This window comes from Podarcis gaigeae (genome assembly GCF_964106915.1).
Source record: "Podarcis gaigeae genome assembly, chromosome: 2".
NCBI classification, from domain to species: Eukaryota; Metazoa; Chordata; class Lepidosauria; order Squamata; family Lacertidae; genus Podarcis; species Podarcis gaigeae.
In genome coordinates this window covers 30,279,896-30,295,378 of record NC_139679.1, presented here as the reverse complement: position 1 = coordinate 30,295,378, position 15,483 = coordinate 30,279,896, and the positions used below count along the sequence as shown (strand labels likewise).

At 46.3% G+C, this 15,483-nt stretch overlaps 1 protein-coding gene across 7 annotated transcripts in view; it reads right to left on the bottom strand.

Annotated features, from left to right (window-relative positions):
- Nucleotides 1–15,483, bottom strand: part of AATK (apoptosis associated tyrosine kinase) — a 90,120-nt gene that overhangs the window by 25,369 nt on the left and 49,268 nt on the right. For 4 of the 7 annotated variants that reach the window (XR_014561325.1, XM_083727379.1, XM_083727378.1 and 1 more), the window contains exons 2-4: nucleotides 5,864–5,997; nucleotides 3,140–3,283; nucleotides 533–674 (exon numbers count right to left, since the gene is read on the bottom strand). Coding sequence is in view for 6 of the 7 variants with exons in the window: in XM_083727379.1 (XP_083583505.1) it covers nucleotides 533–674; nucleotides 3,140–3,283; nucleotides 5,864–5,997 (420 nt within the window). In the remaining variant the exon portion in view is untranslated. Of the gene's footprint in view, nucleotides 1–532; nucleotides 675–3,139; nucleotides 3,284–3,495; nucleotides 3,662–5,863; nucleotides 5,998–15,483 lie in introns of those variants that run through there. The other 3 variants (XM_083727380.1, XM_083727382.1, XM_083727383.1) reach the window with 3 other exon arrangements.

Sequence of the window (15,483 nt, the reverse complement as noted above, 5' to 3'; positions counted from 1 at the left end):
ATAGTAGTGACCACTACTGCACCTGCTTCACTTTTCTCTGTACACCTGTGACAGCTTCCTCTAGGAAACAACTCATATGTAAGATCACTGAATGGGCATGGCGAAAACTTCCAGAGGGTGGTAGCTGTATTAGTAGCCTCTTGCAACAAAAACAAAAGAGAGTCTTGAAAGACTAACACATTTATCTTGGCACTCTAATCAAGGAAAGCGTATGTCATAACAAATGTGTTAGTGCCATAATAAATGTGTCAGTACATAGTTGCTTTGAGGGTGCACATAGGCAACCCATTACATCTTTTCAACCATAGTGAACAGTGCAAAATCACGAAGGTTAAAGGAAGGAGTTTTCTGCCCACTTTTGTGGGGGTGGGATTCTAATCCATACTCATTATTGCAAGAATGGAGATTCCAGGTTTGGTTAGCCGTGTGAAAATCGAAGGTCATGCTCTTATTTTGCATGTTGCAAATGTGCACCGTTGCTAAAACTGAAAGGGTGGACAAAATCCGAAATGCAGAGGGTTCAGCAACTTACCTGAGCGCCCAGGTTGCCTGGACATGGGCAAGGAGACTTCGGTGAGAGGCAGAATGTAAACTTCTGGGCCATTCTGGGTAGTGGGTGAGCCCTGGGCTGAGAATTCACTAGCATACTCTTCTCCCTCGGCATTATCAAATTCCTGGGGTGGGGGATAGGGGTGGGCAAGACAGATAGGGAGAGAGAAAAAGGAGCCCAGCACAGGGCAAGGGAACATTTTTATACACATGTAGAAAAGGGAAGGGTGGAAGCATGCATTCCCCATCATTATACTCATAATGCCAGTCATGTAAGGATTATTGCAATAATGCATGTGAAGCAATCATTACTCTTCTATAACATCTTCATCACTGACATCATCGGTGCCATCTCAAACACAGATGAGGAGGCACAGATACATGTACTGAACCCATAAATAAGGGACGAGTTGAGGCTCTGTAGCAGAGCACCTGCTCTGCATGCCAAAGGTGCCAGGTTCAATCTCTGGCATTTCTAGGTAAGGAGGGGAAAGGCTGCCTGCCTGGAATTTTGGAAAGATGCAGCCAACTGGCATGAGATAAGCTAGATGGACCAATAGTCCAACATTATGTGAAGCAAAGCATACACAATTACAAGGCCCAGACTATATTAAAAAAACCACTGTATTATAATGGTGATCTATAAAACATAAACTGCACCAAGGAAGATACAGAAAAACAAAACTAAATAATATAATTCAGAAGACAGCAGACAGGTAGATAAAAAGTCAATTCTGACTATTGAGAAAGCAGAATTGAAAAAGATTGAGCAGGCAAAATGGATTTTTCTCTACTGGCATGCTTTCCTCTGATTTGTATCATTTGGTTTTGTGTTTCTGTGCCTTCGCTGATGTAGTTTACCTTACTCATAAGAATAATGAAATACAATTTTCATATTCTGGGTCTTGCCATTGTTCATGTCTTGGATTCTAAGGATCTTTACTGCCATTGTTCTTTATCCCAACCTGGTAGAAGGCAGCTTCCTAGTTCCAAAATACACCCAGATGGTGGGTGGCAACTCCCTTGCATTCTTCTGTACGCTTAAAAGGGAGCAAGCACACAGGTGGGGAGGAACAGGCACACACATTCCCCCATCCCATAAACAGCCAGGGGAGGAATACATGTATAAACATCCTTGAGCTACACACAATGGAAAAACAAAAGCACTAAGCACAGTCTTCTCATACATATGCCCAATTTGCACTAAAACCAATATTGGCTTTAACCATTTTAATTGTCAACCCAAGACAATGGGGAAATGCCCTTTGAAAAGTTTGCTTCGAATTCTCTGTCAGAGATTGCCTAATTCTTTTCCCGTCTCCTCCGCTACCCCCCACCCCCATCCCACAACAATTAATGGAGTTCCCTGGGGGAGGTAGTTACTGTTAGGAGTCTCTGTAGTGTCCATATGCAAGAGGAGAGTAAACACTGGCCAGTAACACAGACCTATAGAACCCTCTTGCACACACGGGCCTGGCTCATCCCTATGGTATAACAGCTTGAAATGGGAATTGCAGAATGCAGCTCTATGAAATAGCAAGCAAGGAAGCCAGCCAGCCAGCCAGCCAGCCAGCCAGCCAGCCAGCCAGCCAGCCAGCCAGCCAGCCACTTGTGTGAAGCAGACCTCCCTCCGCTCAGACAGGACAGCTTCAGCCATGCCCTGTTCTTGTAGAGGGGATAGCTGCATGGGGAAGCCGCTTCATGCAAACAGCCTTGCCATCTGGGACTGTGCAGGTACAATTCAACTTCAAGCAGCCACATACACCGTTGAGCACACACATGAACCATGCCACAGCCATGTGAAGGGAGCAGCTGCTCATACGCTCCCGTCCAGATCCAAACACTAAAACTTAGGGGGTGGGGTGACAGAGATAGCAGTGCACTTACTCACACTCTTTCTTTACACACACACACAAACACAAATTGAGAATTGGCGGTTTGCTAGCTCAAGCTTGGTTTCACGAATCCAGGGCAACAGCTCCTAGGACATTTAATGGCAGCCAATTTTCAATTCCCTTTGGAAACACAGACGCTCCATGAGCGGTGCAGCTGGCAAGAAAGGCTTTGATGAACAAGGACAGAAGCAGCAAAAACTGGCAAAGCATCATCTGCCCAGGATTCTCTGCAAACTCAAGAGATGGAGCTCAGTCCCATAGGCAAAGCGACAAAGGTTTAAGGCTGGCTTTCCCCACCTGGTGTCCATTTGTTGGCTTTTTGCTGGACTACAACTCCCAGCATCCCTGACCCTTGGCCATGCTGGCTGGGGCTGATGGGAGTTGGGAACCAACAGCATCTGGAGGGCACAAGGCTGGGCTAGGGGGCAGGTTAATGGCCGGTGCTACACCTTCTAGGCCTCTGCCCCAAGTCCTATTTCTGCATGGGAAAGCTAGGAAGCCCCAGGGGACCTGAATGCAGAGCAACGCAGCCCATTGCGCCCACCCCGCCCTTGGATGGACGCTTGTTGTCCCATGCTGGTACCCCTGCTTTTGTTTCGGCTTGTGTGGCCAGTGGCGGCTGCTCTGCTCCTTCCACCCTGCCCCCAGTGAGAGAGACACAGTCATAAATACAGTTGAGGGAGAAGCAGCCTCACCTTGGTCAGGGGGCAGGGGGAGGGCTGCCCAGGGTTCCCCAGTTCTACATTACAGGCTGTTTTTGGCACTGTGCTGGCCCCCGTGCAGGGCAGACACCTCAAAACCATCCTCAGCCTCTTCTCCCGGGATTCGCTTCTCCAGCTCTAGGCAAGAGTGCCCAGAGAAAGAGTGTTAATAAATGCACCCTCCCTGAAGTGCCCTTCAACACCACCAACCCCGGCAATAGCACGCAGAGTTCAATGCGCCCACCTCCCCATCCACACATGCACACACACCCCGCCTGCAATTTGTGGCCGCAGCATCTCCCACCTCCCCATTCACTCCGTGCAAAAGCCAAATAGGCACTTCCAGTTACCTGGATGGACTTTATCCCACCGAAGGCTGCCCCGGCAACCAGGTAGGAAAGGGTGAGCATCACCCTTGTGCCATGACGCCCTTGCGCTGCCGCAGCATTTCCAAGGGGAAAGCATGGAGGCTGCTTTGCAAACCCTCCCTGTGCCCCCTATATAGGCAGCGTAGGGGCCTCTGAAGTGCCTCATTGTTCCCACGGCAAAACCTGGCCGGTGCTGCACAGCCGCCAGCCCACGGGACTGTCCATAGCTTCCATTCCAGCACCCCACGGCTGCACCGCGGCCTGGCTGCCAAGAGCCCCCGCAAGAATCTCAGCACACATTTCTCCAGCACATTCTGTGCCTGTGAGGTCAGGCTGGCACTGCCCACTCCCTAGTGGGGCATTCCAGGGTCGGCCACCGCCAAGACTGGACAAGGATGCCAGCCAGCCTGGGAATTTAAGAAGGGACACCCTGCCACTACTCTAGCAAGAAGGGGATGTCATGCGTGGCTCACAAACTAAGACTCATGTATTTCCTTCAAGACAAGAGGCAAAAAAAAGAGATCCTTCCTCTTAGGACAGGGGTCAGCAAACTTACCGCACCTTGGGCCGGTGTCTGTAGCGCCGATCACGTGGTGGGCCAGAGGGCGGGGGAGTGTGTGCCCATACGCATGTGCACATGCTATTTCTGGCACACTTCCCGGTTGGAGGAGCACCGGAAATAGCTTGTGTGCATGTGCACAGGCCTCCTCCAACCCAGATGTGCATCGGAAATAACGCTTGCGCATGCGCACAAGCTATTTCCAGTGCTCCTCCGACCTGGAAGTGGGCAGCTGCACAGCACAGCGCCGGTAAGAGCGAGTGGTGGGGCTTGCCACAGGCTGAATAAACGAGTCCCTCGGGCCTTATCCAGGCCGTGGACCTTAGTTTGGGGACCCCTGTCTTAGGCCATCTCAGTACCCTGAAATGCCTGCTGCACCATTGAGCTCCCCATTAGAAGTCGACAGAGCTTATGCTGTCAGGGAGAGGAAAGTGCCTTGGGAGTTTGCGCCCTTACCTGCAAAAGGTGTGCACGGAAGAGCGTGTTAAGGCAGAGAGTTTGCACAAACACTTATCTCCTCATTAAAACTTGTTTGGTTGCTGCTGATGAAGAGCCATCGGACCTGAAACATGCTTTGATGTTGTTTCAAGGGCACCTATGGACTTTTGCTACTCTCTTTGTGTGCCTTTTCATATTTCGTGGCCTCTTTGTACCTGCTCCTCACAGCACGGCACCAGACTGTGCAAAGGAGGCTTCCAGAGAGAATGCCCTCCTCCCTATTGAGCTCAGCCCCACCAAAAATCCCCACTGCTTCTGCCCTTCCTGGAGGCTTTAAAGACAGCTCTGATTTACTAAATCACTTGCAGGAGTGTTCCTTTGTCGCATGTATGAAAAAGGGCATTGGTGTACAAACCTGGTCTAAATTCTGACACAGTGCCTCAGGGAAACAGCAGCCATCACACTGAATCCCACTGCCTCTGGGCCCAACAGCAGAAGCTGTTATTTCACTGGAAGAGCACTTGCATCTCATCTGGAAGGTCCCTGGATCACTCTCTGGCCTCTCCATTTAAAAGGCTCAGGAAGCAGGTGGTGGCAATGGCCCTCCTGAGACCCAGGTGAGCTGCTGCCACTCAGGCCTAGGCAGACAACAGTCCGAACGGAGTAAGGCAACTTCCTATGTTTTCACCTGCTCACCTGCCTCTTCTTCTGGGTTGGTTAGGACTCAAAAAGGTCTCCTTCAACCCCAACACCCCCACTTCCAACAGAATGCCAAACAAGCATCCCTTGCTTTGTTCTAAGGCTTGCTAGCTCAGTTGGTAGAGCGTGAGGTTCTCAACCTCAGGGTCACGGGTTCGAGCCCCACATTGGGCAAAAGATTCATGCATTGCAGGGGGTTGGACTAGATAACCCTTGTGGTCCCTTCCAACTCTATGATTCTCAGCAAGCCCCTGACACCAGGCTTTGTTGGAGATGTTGTTGCTCACTAACCTTGCCCACCCCATTTCATCTTCAGCCCATGATGAATTCCTGTCACAGCTAAGATCTTTTGCCTGCTGCTTGGCTGTTGCCCTCTCTCTTTCACACACAAACACACTTCTCTCTCTGCCCCTGCTTTCTCTGAGCAGCAAGGGTTTGTGAACAAGGGTGCACCCCCAAAATCTGCTTATCTCCCACACGAATCTTGCCTCCTTGCCACGGGTGTTCTAAGAAGGGCTACCCAGAGCGAGGTTTGTTCTAGCCCAATGCTGAGCACCCGCCACCTCTCCTTGCAATCACAGACCCCGAGGAGACAAGTCCGGTGCTGCTACATAGCTAGCCCTAGGGAGGACGTGGGCTTCCCACAGTGCTTACCTTGAAGCCAATGCCCCCCTTCTTGCAGCACAGACAGGCCAACATGAGGAAGATGAATGTGAACAGCCCAGAGAAGGAAACAGCCACAACCACCAGAGAGGAAGACCAGGAGAGCTCACTCAAGGGAGTGCCGTCTGTAGGGAGACAAATGGGACACAGCAGGGGGGAAAGATTAGAAAGGAAGGGCAGGGAAAGCCAAGGATGGAGATGCACTTTTTTCTTTTTAAAAGGGAAGCATTTAGTTGAAGACGGAAAAAGGACATCCAGGAGCAGAACCCTGCAGGATGGCACTGGACTACAATTTCACCTTTCCCCCCTCCTTTCTTACAGGCTCAAAGTTAACTCAGAGGTTCTGGGTTTAAGGAACCCTTTTGCTGTGACAGCACCAAAGCACGTTCGCCCCCTGCTCCAACCAATATACTTAAAAAACACTTTCTCAGACAAAAGGTCTCTCAGTTACTCTTCTTCCCAACTCCTGAAACAGAACGCAGAAAACACTCCCAAGCCCATTTTACTCTCCTTCTGATCTTAAGTAATTAATTTTATTTTCATTAAGTAATTAATTTTATAATCATTCTTAAGATAAACTTTAAATTTCTTCCAATCTTCCTCCACTGTCTCTTTTCCTTGGTCACGGATTCTGCCAGTCATCTCGGCCAGTCCCATGTAGTCGATCACCTTCGTCTGCCATTCTTCCAGAGTGGGTAGTTCTTGTGTCTTCCAATACTTTGCTATAAGTACCCTTGCTGCTGTAGTAGCATACATAAAAAAAGTCCTGTCTCTCTTTGACACCAATTGGCCGACCATGCGCAGGAGAAAAGCCTCTGGTTTCTTATGAAAGGTACATTTAAGTACCTTCTTCATTTCATTATAGATCATTTCCCAGAAGGCCTTAATCCTCGGGCATGTCCACCAAAGGTGATAGAAGGTACCTTCAGTTTCATTACATTTCCAACATTTGTTATTGGGCAAGTGATAAATTTTTGCAAGCTTGACTGGAGTCATGTACCACCTGTAAATCATTTTCATGATATTCTCTCTTAAGGCATTACATGCCATAAACTTTATACCGGTGGTCCATAACTGTCCCCAGTCAGCAAACATAATATTATGACCAATGTCTTGTGCCCACTTGATCATAGCTGATTTAACTGTTTCATCTTGTGTATTCCATTTCAGCAACAAGTTATACATTCTTGACAAATTCTTAGTATTGGGATCTAACAATTCTGTTTCTAGTTTTGATCTCTCCACTTGGAAGCCAATTTTTCTGTCCTGTTTATATACCTCCATTATTTGGTAATAATGGGGCCAATCTCGTACTTTGAACTTCAATTTCTCATAACTCTGTAATTTGACTTTTTCACCCTCTTGTTCTAAAATTTCCCCATATTTCGGCCATTTAGATTCCATATTAAGTTTTTTCGCCTCTTTGGCTTCCATTGGCGACAACCACCTTGGGGTTTTATTTTCCAACAGATCTTTATAACGAATCCAAACATTATATAGAGCTTTCCTAACAATATGGTTTTTAAAGCCTTTATGAATTTTTACCTTGTCATACCATATATATGCATGCCAACCAAACCTAGTATTGAACCCTTCTAAATCTAAAATGTCTGTATTCTCAAGAAGTAGCCAGTCTTTCAACCAGCACTCTCCTTCTGATCAGAGATCAGGTATGATACAGGAAAGGGAGGGAACCAGAGATGCTCTTCGACCCATGTGGACTACCTGGCCTGGTCCTACATGGCCTACAGCCTGGAAAAGACAAGGAGAAGTGCAAGTTGGAGGCAACCGTGCCATGCAAGAGACAAAGGTACACAGCGCATTTCCCCTCTGCTTTTAACATGTAGAGTTTATCCAGGTATGGGCAGCGATGGATGCTGCTGGGTTAACATAAAATAGGCCCCTACCTGATCTCCATCCATCTCCCTCACATACCTCAGATTTCTAATTTGTTAATGTATTTATTTATTTTCTGAAAGGAACTCAAGGTGGTGTACATGGTTCTCCCTCTCAAGCAATCCCTGTGACAACCCTGTGAAGTAGGTGAGGCTGAGAGACAGTTATTGGCCCAAAGTCAAACAGTTAGTGGGGCGACTAGGGATTTGAACCCTAGTTCCTAGTCTGAAACTCCAGCCACTACACTGCTCGCTGTTGTTCACAGTTCACTGCTCTGTATGAAAGCAGTGTGGTGCCTGTCCTTCTCAGTTTGGACCCATGGCACCCTGCTGCACACACACAGTGTTTGGTGAAAAGCACAGTCATTTCCATTATGCTCAGGGAGAACCTATCGCCAGTTTCAGACAGTGTGGATATTCACAGAGGGACACTTGCCTAGAAAGCATGAGTCCAAGCAGTTTTCCTCTTGCCCCACTTCTTTCTCAGGAAAAACCCCCTCTAAATCAGAACAAATAGCAATCTGCAGAAAACCCAAATAGCTGTTTGCTCCGAATGAGCACTAAAGAGTGGTTTTCCCTATGGAACAACAGAAAGTGTGCATAAGCCCTCAGTGTCTGGTTGGCAGACCATTGTCTGCTGGCAGCCAGCTAGAAGGCCCAATTTCTGGTGGTTCTGATCATCCAGTCTCTTAAGGTAAAAACTGGCTTGCCTCCCGAAACATAAAGGGATGCTGGAGACTGCACACATTTCAGAAGGGGGAAAATGAGCAAGAGGGAGAATGCTTGTTGTATCCTGAAGGCCAGTACGGCAGCGCCTTTAAAATAATGAAGACAGCTGGTGTTCAGAAGATTAAAGGGGAAATGAGACAATCAGAGCAATAAAAATTAATTTCACAGCAAAAAGGGAAGTCAATAAACAAAAGAAATATTAAAGGCATCAAGATCACGGAGCCCAAGATGCTTTGTAATGCAAAAGAGCTAATTTGCCAATTTAAGCTAGCTAATACAGTCCCAGGGGGAGCATTTAACTGGTTGCTACAATGGTATGTTAAGAAGCACATACGCGTATGAGACAAAGCATGTACATAGGAGAGTGTATGGGAACATGTAAATGCTTGAAGGTAAAAGGATAGGACAGAATATTGTGTGTGAGAGCACACAACTGTGTGTAGGCACATTAAACAATAGATGCTGCACACACATGCATAGTCACAAACGCTCGCTCTCTGTTCTAATCCCACACATGCCGTGAAATGGAGCAAAATAACTTGTCATGACACCATCGCCATGGCAATAAGCATCCCTTGCCTGCCTCCTCACCCCAGCAGTGGGATTCCTGGCTTTCTGTAAGGATGCAGCCCTGCTTCTACCAGCTAAGAGAGAGGCTCATATCCTCCGGTTGACTCCTGTGTTTCCACGAGGCCCAAGACTGGCAAGAGTGTAATCCATCTGTCTGCTGGCATTTGCAATACCACCGAGCCCAGGCGTGGGGGTGGGATTGAACTGCTGTGCGATTTACCGTAGTAGTTCTAGGGCAGTTTGCGGGGGAAATGTTTGGATTTCCCGAGAACCTGAACAAGAGTTTTGAGGGAGCAATGCTGCAGAGAACTGAATTTTCTTTGCAAATTGTCTAGGCACCAACAGAACATTTTTTGGTGCCTAGGCAACCAGGAGCCTGGGATTTTCTCAGCACTTGTTCCAGATGGACTTCCCAGCTAGGATCTGGAATCACGTGTGGGGCTGGACGGCGTTCCTCATCCAGCTACGGAGAGAGGGAACCTGACAAAGGTGTTTCATCCCCTTATTTCCAAGCTGTGATTTGCTGGGGTAATTCAGTCTCCCTAAGAGATGCCTCTAATTTATCTCTCGCAGGAACAAAGCCCTGCTCTGAAGCCATGCAGCTGCTCTTTCAGGGGGAAGAGTCAGTACTAAATCAACAACGCGAAAGGCAAGCATGCTGGTGGTGGGTGGCGAGGAGTAATGAGCGCAGCCAGAAATGCCTGAAACAGCATATTGTGCTTCGCAGGGCTAGATTTCAGAAGGGTGCATCCTAGAAGAAATTTTAATGACACAAATAAGCAGGCAAGGATAACTAAGGCCATTTAGCCACTGTAGTGGCTGTTCTGATAGGCAGGACTGAGCAGAGAATCCCATTCGCTAAATGGAATATAGTTCATAATTTGCTCTAACCACTTGATCATGCCTCCTACCCTCAGAGCTAGAGCTATTCATTCAGAGGCTGGGCTGGGACTGTGCCATGTCAACAGCTGATGGGGGGGGGGACTGCAAAAAAGAACCCAACAACCTCGCTGTGCTCTGAGGCAGTAATGCAAACACACCTGAAACTGAGGAGGAAGCTGGCAGGTACTGGCACCTCCTGGACTGGTTCTAAGAAGTCAGGTAGGTGGGGGCTGGCTTAGAAAAGATGGGTGCAGTTCTTCATTTGCCCTGGTGGACTACCACCCCCACACTGAGACCCCAGCCTTCTTCTTGATGTGCTCACTCGACACAATGGTTCTTCTGAGCCTGAAAGGGTGGGATTTAGAACACAGGAATCCCTGGTGGCTCCCAAACACCCTGGCAGCTTTTGCTTCTGAAATCCCCTCAACTGCAGCCCCTGGATTTTCTACTGACCTACAGCATCCGGCCCATGTTCTCAATCCATGTCTTTCCTCCTGACTGTTTCCACCTGTGGCAGGTCTTTCTACATGTGCTGCACTGTTAAGACATCTCCTTGAGCTCTGTCCCCATTAAGCTTGGGTAGTGGGGAGGACCTGACCTCTTCCCTTCAGTCCTTAGGGCAGGCATAGGCAAACTCAGCCTTCCATATGTTTTGGGACTACAACTCCCATCATCCCTGACCACTGGTCCTGTTAGCTAGGGAGGATGGGAGTTGTAGTCCCAAAACACCTGGAGGGCCGAGTTTGCCTGTGCCTGGCTTAGAGCCAAACTACAGATAAACAAACAATGAAGCTCCTGCATTATTTTTTAAAGCTGAAATCGGAACCAACAGCAATTTGGGGGGGAAACTATTGCTGTTTGTTGCAATTCAGCGCTAAAGATTACCGGTTTCCCCAGGGAAGCAGTGGGGCAAACGGAGGTCTGGTTAAGTCCTCAGAGGCAATTTCAGGTTTTTGTTGTTGTTTAAAAAACCACACTAGACAAACATAAGAAGGAGGAGTGCTTGCCGAAGTGTCTCATTTAATTCAATGAAACCAGTATAGAAAAGGTTCCCAGTGGATTACTGTTGACTGTAAATTCTTCTCTTTCTTCCTGAGATGACAGCTGGAGATGGTTACAGATCCCCTGCTTGGATTTTTGATTTTTTTTTTTTTTAAAGATATTTGCCCTCTTGGTGAGGGGGGAAAGAGACATAAGCTACCCATATGGCACTTTAGAGAATGCAATTCAAATAAGGAGGAGGGTGCCCTGCATCTTCGACTCAACAAAGTGTTAGAGTGAACAGGTGAGTGCAATAAAGATCAGAGGGTAGATTTTATGCCCTTCTCTGTCTTCACTTTCCACGTGAACATAAACAAGTCATTTCTCCATTACTGCCCCTCTTGAACTCTGGCTCTCGAGGATCTCAAATGGGAGTTACTTTTTAGAATAGTTAGTGGAATAATAAGCATAGCAATAATAACAATAATAATAGGTCGCAATGCAACAAGAAATAGATGCAATCGATTTATGTATGCTACTAAAGCAGTCAGGATTTTGTTAACCCAGTAATGGCGAGCAAGTGAGGTCCCAAATAAGGAGGCTTGGCAAAAATTAAAGGAACCAGGGAAGGGCAAGAAGGGAAGTCATAAATGATTGTTTTATTTTAAAGAAATATATGAATGGGATTTTTTAAATTTTAATGTGAATGTGGTTTTGAAAATTGTGAGATAGATAGATGATAGATGATTGATAGATAGATAGATACAGTAGATAGATAGATAGATGATAGATAGATAGATAGATAGATAGATAGATAGATGATATAAAATAAAATAGCAGATGCAAAGATAATGTGGCAAACTGACTCTGGGATAACGTAGGATAACAATGACAGAGTGGACCTTACTTGGCTATAGACTTCATTAGAAAATTATAGCACTATAGGTTTAAAAGACTCCAATTTCTCCTTACATTGGTATATATCTAATGAAAGTTAGTTATGAATTTGATCCATGCCCCCTACGATACATATCCCTGCAAGCCTTGGTTCAAAGGCAATGATGAAACATTAAATTCACTCTGAATGGATGAGAAGGCGTCTTGGTATGTGTGTGCAAATGCACATGTGCATATGTGCAAATGTGCAGACATGGAGTGGGAGAGAAAGAAAATGACTTAATTTATGCTCTCACTCAAATCTTTTTTTAAAAAAATGTATAATTAGAGAGTTTATTATAATAAACATAAAAAATACAAAACTCCAAACTTGCAATAGAAACATTTAACGTACCATTTCAGTACTGCTCTTTTTATTTCCATAATCTTCTATCAAATCTACGGTAACTCCATGAGATAATACAGGCACATGCAAACTCAGCCCTCCAGATGTTTTGGGACTACAATTCCCTTCATCCCTGACCAATGGTTCTGTTAGCTAGGGATCATGGGAGTTGTAGTCCCAAAACATCTGGAGGGCCGTGTTTGCCTATGCCTGATATTTTAGATGGCTGGTATGCCCTTGGAGGGATATTTATGAACAAAACAAAAACCTGGATGAGAGGCTCACTCCTTTCTTAAAAGCTGCATGATGCCTACTCCGGATGTGCAAAGTGGGAGGAATCCCTGAGGAAAATGGAGACTTGCCGTGTGAACCCATCTGGCTATTCAAAGCAAAACCCCTTTGGGTAGCAAGCTCACCTAAAGTTACAAAACAAATCTGAAAAGTCACTGCAAGGAGTGAGAGCAGGGGCAACTTGGGACATGTCACTGGAAGGAGCAAGGAAGAGATGCACAAATGATATCTGCATCCCATTTTTGTGCTTCCCGTGTTTACAGAAGGGTATCCTCTCAGTGGTCTACTGCATAGGTATAATCTGCATATTGTAATTAGGGTCACAAAAGAGGGTTCAAATGATTCCCCACCCACATGCACTAAAAGAACACACGTGATGTGGTTGTCTAAAGCCCCTTATAACAACATCAGATCAGGGGAAGGATAGAGCATGCTACCACATTTGGTAAGGTAAAGGTAAAGGGACCCCTGACCATTAGGGCCAGTTGTGACCGACTCTGGGGTTGCGGCGCTCATCTCGCTTTATTGGCCGAGGGAGCCGGTGTACAGCTTCTGGGTCATGTGGCCAGCATGACTAAGCCGCTTCTGGCGAACCAGAGAAGCGCACGGAAACGCCGTTTACCTTCCCGCAGGAGCAGTACCTATTTATCTACTTGCACTTGACATGCTTTAGAACTGCTAGGTTGGCAGGAGCAGGGACCAAGCAATGGGAGCTCACCCCGTTGTGGCAATTCGAACTGCCAAGTCGTTCGGCAAGTCCTAGGCTCTGTGGTTTAACCCACAGTGCCACCCGCGTCCCACACCACATTTGGTACAGCATGCCAAAGGGCAATGGTCCCATAAGGTGGAAAAATAATCAGTTTTCCCTAACAACAATCTATTGATTGAGAAATATAGTCCTCTCCAAAACAGAAACAAGTTCCATGTGAGTAAGTTTCTGGATCCCGTTCAACAAATAAAACAACACCTGCATATTTTTATTTATTTTATCTGCACTTTGAACTAGCCTCCTCTCGGAAAGGCCGAATCTTACCTCTCTCTCTGGCATGTCTTTTTGATAGTAAAATACTGCCTCAATTAAATTGCTGGGCAATATTCTCCCTGGAGCAAGGAGAAGGGACCTGTCCCTTCCTCCAGGGCTGCCAGCAATGAGAATAGTACAGATCCCTAACAAAAAGAGCCTTCATGCACCAGGTTTATGGGGCATCTGCAGCGAGAGCAGCCCACGACTTTTATTGCTCAGCTGTGAGTCTGCTTTTGTGAGCCATTGATTGGGCTGCTTCCCTTCACAGATCCCCTGCCTTAGAAGCTGCAGCTGGGCTATCACTACTCTGTTCTTCCAGAACCTCTCACAACAAATGAAGTGTTTAGAGCTGGAGGAAGCAGGAGGGCAAGGATGGAGGAGGCAACCACTCAGAGTGATGCTGCCAATTTGAGTTCCATAAAAGCATCAAGGGAACAGAGAAATGGCTTTCCTGCTTCCAACGGGATCCTATTCTCCTCCTTCCAACATAGGCAGGGAAGTGGGAGGTGGGCTTTCCCAGAGCACACCTAATAGTTTTGCAAGTTGGGCAAGGACAAATGAAGGAGACTCGCAGCCTAAACTATGAAGTTCACTGAAGCTTCAGGTAAAAAGGACAGACAAGGGCTCAGTTAAAAATAACACAGTGTGGCCAAAAATGGTCATGGTAGAATCAGGAAGGAATATAGGGTAGGAACACTTGAACATAATACTAAAATTCAGTTAAGGAACTAAGGCATTGCAATCTTTAAGGTTCTTTGCACAATGTGCTGATTGCCCAAACAGCAGCCATCAAACCACCTATGACAAAAAAGACATCATGGACCAGTTCCAATGGGTCCAATAAGATGGTTAAGAACTTTATATAAGCAGAGGAAAGACAGCCCTGCATCAAGGTATACAGGGGCACCATGAAAATAACACAGTATAACCTCAAATCCATTTCAAATCATGTTTAGAAGACGAAGAAAAGGAGGCAAAAATAATACAACATCCTCCCCCTAAAAACCTGGGAGAATACAAGGCAGGTCTTCCCTTTTCAAATGGAACCAGGGAGATACAAGATGAAAACTTTGAAAAATAGCATGTCACACTGCATCAATTTCCTTGCCTTCCCAGCACCAATTACATGCTGGCAAACGAGATGAAACCAGTGAGGTCTGAATGGATATAGGCACCCAAGTGAAATTCCAGAAGGTGGTGACCTTAAAGTAGCCTGTGGACTTCAGCATCCAATATTTTCTTCAGCCAAAGGAATGAAACAGTCTGAATGTATTCGGCTTAGAAAGAAAGCAGACAAATTATTTCCTGCTTGCATCTTACTGCGGCTTCCTCGCGTTCCGTCTACATGATTAAATACCACCAGTGGCACAGGAACGGCACCACAGGGTATTCTTGCTGGAAAATTGCCTCTGTTTCCACTAATGGAAATTGCTGTACTGGTGCTGAAATGGTAATTAAATTCCCTTTGTCATGGAACTTTCTGAATGCTGTTGTGGCCGCAGGGAACATAGAACAGAGGAGGTGCTACAGTTGCCCACCCCAAGAAGAACCAATGGACTCCCACTGATGATCAGCTTCATGCTTTCGGGGAGAGACCATTTTTACTTTGCTTCGACCTCTCCAGTAAGCATCAAAGAACATCAACTCCCAAACAGAAGAGTGGTTCATATTCTATATATATATATATATATATATATATATATATATATATACTGTAGTGCAAATTCATCAGAAGTTGTTTTTTCCCCTTTTTAGCTTTAGTTAATACATCAGCTGTGTTCTTTTAAGTAATCTGACATGATCTTAGACAGCTTTCACAAACCTGGTGCCCTCCAGATGTTATAGACTATAAATCTTATCAGCCAGTTCTGGATTTTATATGATAGAATTCATCCACCTGGTAACAATGAAAACTGGAAGGGGAACTGACATGTGCAAAATTGGCATATTTTGATGA